The following is a 10,082-nucleotide window of genomic DNA, read 5'->3' as shown; positions in this document are numbered from 1 at the left end:
TATTATCAATTTCAGGGTGAAGTCTTGTTATCTGTGTTTGATAAAGCGGGTAGCAAGATTTTAATAAACAAGTATAATTTAATGTGATGTCTGATATTTTTCTTTTTATTTGATCTTCTAGCGTCTGTTTTTGTTATGAACTATAATTTTAATAGCATGTGGTTAAGGTCTTCACTGCATTTAACAAAGATGATGATGGCGCAGAACACAATGCTAATTTAAAACACAATGTGGCTAAAATATTGATGTGATGCCCTGTGTGTTTCTTTGCAGACAAATAAAAACAATGACCAGTAGAAACCAGAACACAACCACATATTTTATCCTCCTGGGATTTTCAGACCTCCCCAGCTATCAACTCCAGCTGTTTGCTGTGTTCCTGCTCATCTTCATTGTCACACTAATTGGGAACCTGTCCATCATCCTTGCAGTCACTGGTGATTCACGGCTCCATTCTCCCATGTACTTTTTCCTGGCAAACCTGTCCTTTGTAGATATATGCCTAGGCCTGGTCACCCTCCCGCAGATGCTGGCACACTTCCTCATGGAGAAGAAGTCTATTTCCTATGGGGGCTGCTTGTCTCAGGTGTACTTTTTTCTGTTGTTTGCCAATGTGGAAGACTTTCTTTTGACTGTCATGGCTTATGACAGGTATGTCGCCATCTGCAACCCCTTGCGTTACCCCGTGGTGATGCGAAAGACCGCTTGTGCCCAGATGGTGGCTGGGACCTGGGTTGCATCAACTGCAAACACCATCTTGCACACAGCCATGACATCAAGACTGTCCTTCTGTGGAGCCAATGAGCTTAACCACTTCCTCTGTGACATGGTGCCGCTCTTCAAGCTTGCCTGCTCTGACATTTCCCTCAACCAGCTGGTCATCTTCACAGAGGGATCTGCAGTAGTCATGAGCCCTTTCTTGATCATTGTTGTCTCCTACATCTGCATCATCAACGCCATCAGGAAGATTCCATCATCATCGGGAAGGCACAAGACCTTCTCCACCTGCTCGTCCCACCTTACGGTGGTGAGCTTTTACTTTGGCACCATCATGTTTATGTATTTCCGACCATCGACTAGCTTTGCTCTGACTAGGGACAGGGTGGCCAGTGTGATGTACACCATCCTTGCACCCATGCTGAACCCTTTTATCTACAGTCTCCGCAACAGTGACGTGAAGGGGGCGCTGAGGAAGGTTTTAATGGGAAAAGAGACTTCACCAAGCTCTTGAGAGATGTCAACATGGTAATAGGAAGGCATGTGATAAAGGTGTGCATCAACCATTTAACCTGCTCAGTGAAGACACAGAAGATGAATCACTATAGTCCTAACCAAACCTCAAGACTTAGGTACAGTCTCTGGCAGTAATAAGTAAGAATTGACCCTGAATCATTCAACATTGCTTCTATGTACTATACATGTTATATGTTTTCCATTAAGCCTTTCTCTAGTGTTTGTGTTCAGTGCATTGTGCTCTGCATTTCTAACCACCATATGAGAATTCTACGTAACATTTTAACAAAGAATAACTAGCCAATTCGACGATGAGTGGCTTGACAGCATGTCCATGAAGACCAACCTTCTATGTCTTGTATAGAGAACGGATTATTGAGCAACAAAAAACAACTGCAACTGACTGACTAAAGCATATCTAAAGTTGTTCAGCAGAAGCTTCATTGTAGAAAGAAAATGGCTTTGATGTCCCAATCTTAATAACCATAACATGGGGTATCTGTCAAATAAAAACAAGGATTGGCAAAGCTAAAAGGCCTAGCATTGGCAAGCTGGTGCAAAAATACTAAACATTTGCTACAAAATCAAAGTGTAAAAAAGAAAAATATACTCTTACTTAAAATGTGGCCGCCTAAAACTTACAATAAAAATTGTAACTTAAAAAACTTTAATCAATGCTGCTATTACTTGGATATATACATATGTGCAAATGTCTAAGAGTCACAGTGAAAACAACTCAAATTGTTACCAATGCCACTACCTTGACTCAGGAAATGTTTATGTTGCAGCATGCCACTTTTATCAGTGGGTGACTAAAGGCAACAAAGGTCAGCTGTAGCACATGGTAATTCCTCCTCCAACATAAACCATATGGAGATCTACACTGAAGCAATGTCCTCCTCCTATTGCTTCATCTGGGCACACAAGAATGTAGAGAGTACACTAAGGTCAACTGTTGAGGACTAAAGGGTGCAGCACACATTGCTGTTTGCTGGCCATAGGAAGATGGCTCTTTGTTTCTAAGAGTACATTGACTGAGCATTACTTTAACACTTCACTGTGAGTGTTAGAGTGTTAGAAGACTTGAAACATATTGTTCAATCAGTTTATGATCTGTGTATGGCAAGAGTGAAATAGAGTTAAGCATAACTCTCAGATTTAACAAAAAACATTCTAAAAAGGCTCAAAAAACATTTAACCACAATGACATGAAATCATTTTAATGTTACACCTTATCTGTCATGGCCAAGTTCTTATGTGATTAAAATGCATACAAAATGTGTATTTTGATAATTGTGACAATTCTAGACAATACCTTGCGACATCACTTACATTGACCATGTGCTCTCAATTACATTTTACGCATGAACCCATGGCATACAGACAACATGGATATAACAATTACCAGTGAATAGTAGACATTACACAGTATTATCAAGGCACAGATCATGGTGTGCTTTCTATATGTATTCATTTACCAATGTGTTCATGCTTAAGATCCTCCAACTGAACATTGAGTTATGGCCCAGTTGGTAAAATGAACATAATGTGAAGTGGGCAGAGCTGAAAAGCACATATGAAGCTGAGAGGTCACTCTCGGTGTGTCCTGTGCCATCAGGTGTGCCCAGGGGCTCCGACTGCTTCCTACACTCTCTTCTTACCTAGTGTGAACATCCATTGCACTTCATGCTTTTCTAATTTATCTCAATATTACTTTGTTGCTAATTCTCAGTTAATATCCAATGTCTTCCAAAAGAAAGAATCACGAATGACATGGTATTTTCAGCATGCTTCCGTTTGAGGTCCTTCCATGGATTGATAAAGCCGCCAATATCACCCAGGTAGGCCACACAGAACTCTTCTAGTCCTGAGATATCGTAGTTCACAATGTGCTAGAAAGTGGCAGGAGCATTCTACAGATGAAAAGCACCATCTGAAACAGCTATGTTCTCTCCAATAGGTTGCTGGCTGGCTATGCCCTGCATCTATGTCATGTCATGCTTGCAGGGGGATGCCTGGAGGGGCCATGGGACCCCCTTTATCCCCTGCAGTGGGCTGCTCCCAGGAGGCACACTGACAGTGCGTCATCTTTTAGGTCAGTTCACCTCCTAAGGGCTTCGGTAATATGGAGGGGGCACAGACGCAAAGGGATTCCATCATTTGCATGGGGCATGCCCCCATGGAAATGAGGAAACGCCTCCTTGAAGATAGCGCTGACGCTTCTGGTGGGCAAGCGCTATCGGTATTACAGAGGGGGCCTCATGAGTGTCTGTGGCCCCTTCTGTGATACAAAAGTGCCCCGGGGTGCACAAACACCCGTTGCGCCCCCCCTTCCCAGGGCACCTTATGCAATACAGGTCCAGGTGTCTTATTGACACACTGTGAACTGGCTATGTATCTAGGACCCTGCACACACCGGACTGGACACCAGACACCGCTTACGGTCAGGAAGGGGCGAGGCAGGAACTGGGGACTAAGAGTCTTGACACAGAGGAGGAAAGAGGTGCCAGCATGAGAGGAGTGCTGGCTGTATATGAAGAACTTCTACACTCATCTGCCAGTCTCAGTGTCATTATTTCAGGACCTGGGCAGCATGGAGGGGCAGTGAGCTGTGTTTTTTTAAATATAGTAAGAAACAAAAATCCAAGCTTCCACTGCCTCAGTCTCCCTGATCTCATGTAGTGCTGAAGTAATGAAATACCTACAGCTGATGTGATATGGAAGACAGTGCAGCCACTCGTGGGTAAATCCAGTGGCACCTACCTAGCATTTTGCTATTGAATTTCAGGCAAGGCATTCTGTCACCAGCATGCAGCCGCAGCAGCTTTATGCTTTTTTTGTGCAGTTGCCTGTCCCAATAAGACCCTGAGTGAACTGTTCTTCCCTTTGCTTATAGGCAGCCTTGAATTGGCAAGGCGGGCAGTCGGGCATTGGCCGATGGGCCTCTGGCTCAGGCCAGTTGGGGGCCGTGTTTTTTTCTTTCACCCTGGTGCACAGTGTGAAAGGTTGTTATTACAGCCTTAACAAACATGACCCCATGAACATGAAGTCAGATCAGTGGGCTAATGTTAGAGGCGGGATAACAATGGACTGCTCCGCTCAGACTGTCACAGCATGAGTTATGTCTACCTCCCTCCAGTTATGACAGAGTCTGCAAGGAGCTGAACCTGGGCTTCTATGGGAATTCACAAGGGCATATTATCAAGCCCATTATCGCCGCTTTAGCGGCAGTTTCCTGCCGATAAAAGCGACGATAATGTATCGCCCTTTCTTGATAATATGGCCCCAAATATTTTCAGGACTCGACTCGAGCATGACCTCTTAGAGTCGACTCTTGAATCGTCTTGCCATGTTAATTTGTTGGCTTGTCCACCTTGAATGAATGATGACTCATGAAGCTAGTGAGCAACTCCCCACCTGCACTCGTCCCATGTGTAGGGGGTGCTGTCCCATCCCAGCAGTAGTGGCTGGCCAGCCAGCTTTATTCCCCATAGATGGACATGAGGTTGAGAGAGACACAGAGAGCATAGCCTGCCTGCCTTTCGCAGGACAACACCACCAGCAGCTAACAGCCAGGCAGAGCTGTTCTTACGGTGACTAGTATGGTATGACAGCATTGCTGCAAGTGCTTAATTTGAGCCTTGGTTTCCGGTGCTCAGCACCGGCACATAATTGTCAACACTGGCATTTGTGACAGCCTGCCACATGGTGGCACTGTGTGGCTAATGTAGATATGACAACCAATAGTTACTAATTAAATTCAACATACATAAAAAATTTTAGCATTACCTGCCGCCCAAGCCAATGTTTTAGCTATGGAGCCTGGAATAGTCTGAATTGTCACACCTGTAGGAGTGTGTTGGTTAGTAGTTGTGTTCTTACTATCATTGGCAGCATGTGCTGTACAAGCTGCAGTGACCTCCTAACGAGAACTCTGGCACTCATGTTTTTTACAAATTAAGCAATGATTGCTTCCAGACCCGAGTCCGGGAGCTGGCGTCTTCCCTGGAAAGCACCAGGCTTAGCCTGCCTGCATTCAGCACAGAATGGTGAACCACAGCCTGCTGCCAGGTAAGTGGCTAAAAGTGAGAAATGGTGTGAATGAGAGAACTGGAGTGATTGAGACATTTCAAACACCAGTCACAGTTTAATAACATGTTCAATTCTAATTATTAACCAAATCATTGCTTTTACTCATTGATCTCGCTCTGCTAATAAGCATTGGCAACACCAGTAGATCTAGTTTGTTTTAGGTAGATTTTTATTGCTGTGTGATATCTGGATACAGTGACTGAAAACTCACAAGGAGACACTCAAATACTGGTCGATGCTATTATTTACTCACAAGAAAGAGTCACTCAAAGTGTCACACAGTTGACAGCAGAATGTCACTCATAGATGGATTGAAACCCTAGAAATGTCACAAAAATGCGATCTGAAAACTAGCAGCTATGAAGATCTATGAATAATCAGAAGGTGTCCAAGTGCCATCTGAATAAGGACGTGTGATTACTGTAAAACTTTGGGTTTGGCCCCATACAATACTCTTTTCAGATCTGGCACTTTACTGGCCTATAATGTACTTTTTTTAAATTGTTTTTATTGGCATTTTCAGACTTAGTAAGTCAACAGGAAAAGAGAACATCGACCGTTGCACAACATTATTCATTCTCAGGCCTATTTACAATATAATTGTATCCCTGCATAGTGACATATATATAGCACATAACATACATATCTTAGTCTATTGGATGCGATTTCAGATAATCAGCTAGATACATCCAGTAGTCCTTTGGTCTCGAGCTCGCCGGGAGTTCCTCTTCGTATGTCATTAAGGTATCTCTGCAGTAGGTTAGGTCCTAAATCCAGCGCCGTATGCTCGGAGCTCCTACCCCATTCCAGCTAAAATAGATCCTGCGTTCTGCCATTAACAGCGCTATCACACAAAACTTACGCCTCATTTCTCTTACATTAGGTACCAGTCCCAATAAACATGAACGTATTGTACATTCGATAGGAACAGCAATCATTTCACCCACTAACTTAGTCACTTTAACCCAATAGTCTGCTATTTTCAGGCAACTCCATTCAAGATGTACAAAGCCTGCATCTTCCTCTTGACATCGTTTACATTTGGAATCTGCGCCTAATCCATATCTATGAAGTTGTTGCGGCGTGTAGTAAGCTTTGTGTAAGTATTTGAAGTGTATTATTCTCAAGTTTCCATTAGGTGTCAAAGACTAGTGAGTGTATACGCTGTAGTCCATTCTTCCGTTGTTAACGGGGTGGACAGGCTAGTATTCCATTTATTTAATGTTTTTATTGAGGTGCCCGCAATATCCTCTTGCAATTTGACATAAAGTTTAGAAACAATGTGGTGCGCTGTGGGTACTGTCAGTACAAATTGCAAGGAGGACAGCTGTTGCAGCTCTGAAGGGTATGATGGGTAAAGTTCCTGTATCGCTCTTTGCAGTCTATAGTATGTGAAGTTAAAAAGTAACGTTGGGTTACTAATTTAAGTCAGAGTATCTAGAGTTCTGAATTGCCCCACTTGAAATAGATCCCCCATTGTGTCCATACCTGCTTGTTTAAGCAGATCCATTCCCACTTTCTCTTGAGTGACCGAGAGTGCTGGGTGGTAATGTTAAGGAAGGCAGACGCATATAATGGTAGTTTGTTTGCTTTCTTGTCCATTAAATACCAGGCTTCACTAGTGGCATCTATTGTGTTTATGTCGTGGGCATGTAGTGGGGGTCTCCTATGCGGCAAGATAGCCGACAGAGGTATTGATAGTGCAGCCCTTTCTTCTATTGCGACATGTGTCATAAAGGGTTTTTCGTGATACCAGTAGTGGGCGTATTGCGCTTGTGCGCATAGATAATAAAGCAGGAAGTCCTACACTTTAAACCCACCTTGAGAGTATGGCAAAGTTAATGTCTGTAAATCAATTCTAGCTTGTTTACCTGCCCATATTAGGTTTAGCATCAACTTTTTTATATTTTGAAATACTGCCATTGGTGGCTTTATGGGGATGTTGTTAAACAAGTTGAGAAGTTTTGGTAGGATCACCATTTTCACTATAGCTGTACGATCGGCCAAGGACAGTGGTAAACTGTTCCATCTCTTAACTTCATTTTCCATATTGCTGATTACTCTGCCATAGTTCGTGACAAGGTCTGGGTCCCTATGGAACCAGACTCCCAAATATTGTGTTGGTTCCTCCTGCCACTCCAGAGGGTAATCCATAGGGATGGGACATGTAGTATTGGTGAGTGGGATAATTTGTGACTTGGACCAGTTGATTTTGAGCCCTGAATGTTGTCCGAACTTTATATATTCTCGCAATAAAGGATTCAGGTTTTGGGTGGGGTCACGGACATAGAGCACCATATCGTCCGCATAAAGCGAGATGTGCAGTGGGCGCTTTGGGAATTGGAGGGCTGAATAATGGTGTTTTTGTCTTATCTTGCAGGCCAGTGGCTCCAGCACAAGCACGAATAATAATGGAGACAGGGGACATCCTTGTCTTTTACCTCTTGTTATTTCTATAGGGTCAAATACATATTTTTTCATCTTTATTCGAGCGGATAGATGAGTATACAACATTGAATTTGACACCCATTGTAAGAATATAGTTGGAAAACCCATTCGCCTCAAAACCGTATGCAAGTATGGCCATTCTATTGTGTCGAAGGCTTTGGCCGCGTCTAGCAGGACCGCAGCAGCTTTGGTTTCAGGGATCAGGTAGTGTGATAGTGCGAAGAGCGTTCTCGTGTTATGTGCTGTAGATCTGTCTGGGATGAAACCCGCTTGATCTGGCCGAACCAGTAATGGTATCAATGGCTTGAGGCGCATGGCAATCAAATTAGCAATGATCTTGGTATCTACATTTATTAATGACAGCGGCCTGTAGGAATCGCAGTATTCTGGATCTTTTTCGGGTTTAAGCAGTGCAATTAGCATTGCCTCCCGTAATGTGGGTGGAAGGGTTTGTTTGTCATAAGCATCCCCATACATTTGTATCATGTGTGGGGCAAGGATGTCCGTGAATGTTTTATAAAATTTGCACGTAAACCCATCAGTGCCCGGTGCTTTGCCGTTCGGTAGGGATTTAATTACGTCCATGATCTCTTCGACAGTAACAAGTTGTGACAAGTAGTCTCTATGGGCATCTGGGAGCTATGCGATCTCTACATCGGACGGATAGTCCATGATTTCCTCCGCAGTGGCAGTGGGACCCGTTGTATATAGTTCTCCATATGTATACATGAATTTACGTAGTATACCATGTGTCTCATGTTTAGGGGTCCCTGTGGAGTCTCTAATCGTCTGAACCAGTTGTGGTGCATGGTCTGCGCATATTTTATGTGCTAGATTCTTCCCTGGCCTGCCCCCCTCCCCATAGGCACGTGCCATCTGTCTTTTCGTGATGTATTTGAGCACGTCATTTGCATATGTTTGGTGTTCTATTAAGATTGTTTTTATGTCACTTAGAATTTTGGCATATTGTGTACATTGATATTGGTGTTCTAAGGTACGCAGTCTGTTTTCTCGAGTAGTTAGCTGTTGTCTGATGTCTCTAAGAATGCCTCCAGTGGTACTAATACATTTGCCTCTAAGTGTCGCTTTGAAAGCCTCCCATAACAGTCCTGGGTCATCAGTAATTGGGGCATTCAGTTTGAGTACTCGACTATGGCGGTATGGATCGTGTCAGTGTATACTGAATCTAAGAGCGCTTTGGCATTAAATCTCCACCTAAAAGGAGGTGGGGAGTAATGTGGTATTTGTAGTGATAGTAGTACTGGGTTATGATCAGACAGGGTACGGGGTAGGTGCTTAATCGAGGTTGTCCAACCTGATATTTCCCCTGTCTCCAACCAGTAATCTATTCGCGACAACTGCTATGGGCTGCAGTTATGTGAGTGGCCTCAGTGCAATCAGGTTGTCTTGCTCTCCATATGTCCGTGAGTTGCAAATCTGACATAGCATCTTTCAGTGTGTCCAATGCATGCCTATGAGGTTCCGCACTACAACCGGATCTATCCAGCCCATCTTGTAGTACAAAGTTAAAGTCACCTCCCCACAATAGATGGATATCAAGTATATCCGATAGGACCCGCCACACCCGGTGATAAAACCCAGGGTCATCCACATTGGGGCCATACGTATTTACTAATACTAATTGCTGGCCACGTATGGTGCCCACTACTATAACCTACCAGCCTTCATCATCTTTCAAAACCTTTTCGACACTAAAGTGTATACCTTTTTATGATAAGAATAAGGACCACTCTGGAGTATATGTAGTAATTTGAGCTATGTGCTGATTCAGCCCATTTGTTACCAATTTTTTTGGGTGCATTAGCCGCCATGTGAGTTTCCTGGATTAACGCAATATCTATATGTTGCCTATCCAGGTAGGCAAAGATTTGGCGAATTTTCTTTGGGTTATTTAGCCCTCTGATATTCCAGGTCAAGAAGTTCAGATGTTTTGGTTGCAGCGCTTCAGCGAATCATAAGGCAGAAAAATGATGGACTAGGTAGTAATAACATATGTATCAAGTATAACCATGTAGCGTTACATACAGGGTTAGGTACATCTGTTTCCTTCATATGTGGCCAGGAGTTTGCAATGTCTCTCAAGTGCATTGGTCTAAATATAACATCTCAACAATCCCCCCCCTCCCTCCCCCCTCCCACTTCAGCATCCCAACCTTGCCAAAGACAAACCCATAAGCAAACCAAAGTATGGTACAAACTGGTGTTGGGGAGCACCCATGTGGTGGGTCCGCTCGGTACACACATCTGCATCCACATAGTGGATGTGGGCAGGTGGCCAACAAAAAATA

At 43.6% G+C, this 10,082-nt stretch overlaps 1 protein-coding gene across 1 annotated transcript; it reads left to right on the top strand.

Moving 5' to 3' along the window:
- The first annotated feature begins 286 nt into the window (after window positions 1-286).
- On the top strand, window positions 287-1,231 carry LOC147684520 (olfactory receptor 1f45-like). Its single transcript, XM_086939681.1, has one exon. It carries the CDS (start codon window positions 287-289, stop codon window positions 1,229-1,231), a length of 945 nt encoding a protein of 314 aa, XP_086795807.1.
- The last annotated feature ends 8,851 nt before the right edge of the window (window positions 1,232-10,082 follow it).

The sequence above is a fragment of the Lissotriton vulgaris genome, chromosome 10 (genome assembly GCF_964263255.1).
Source record: "Lissotriton vulgaris chromosome 10, aLisVul1.2, whole genome shotgun sequence".
Lineage (NCBI taxonomy): Eukaryota > Metazoa > Chordata > Amphibia > Caudata > Salamandridae > Lissotriton > Lissotriton vulgaris.
The sequence above is the reverse complement of the archived record's forward strand: the minus strand, read 5'-3'. Positions and strand labels throughout refer to the sequence as shown.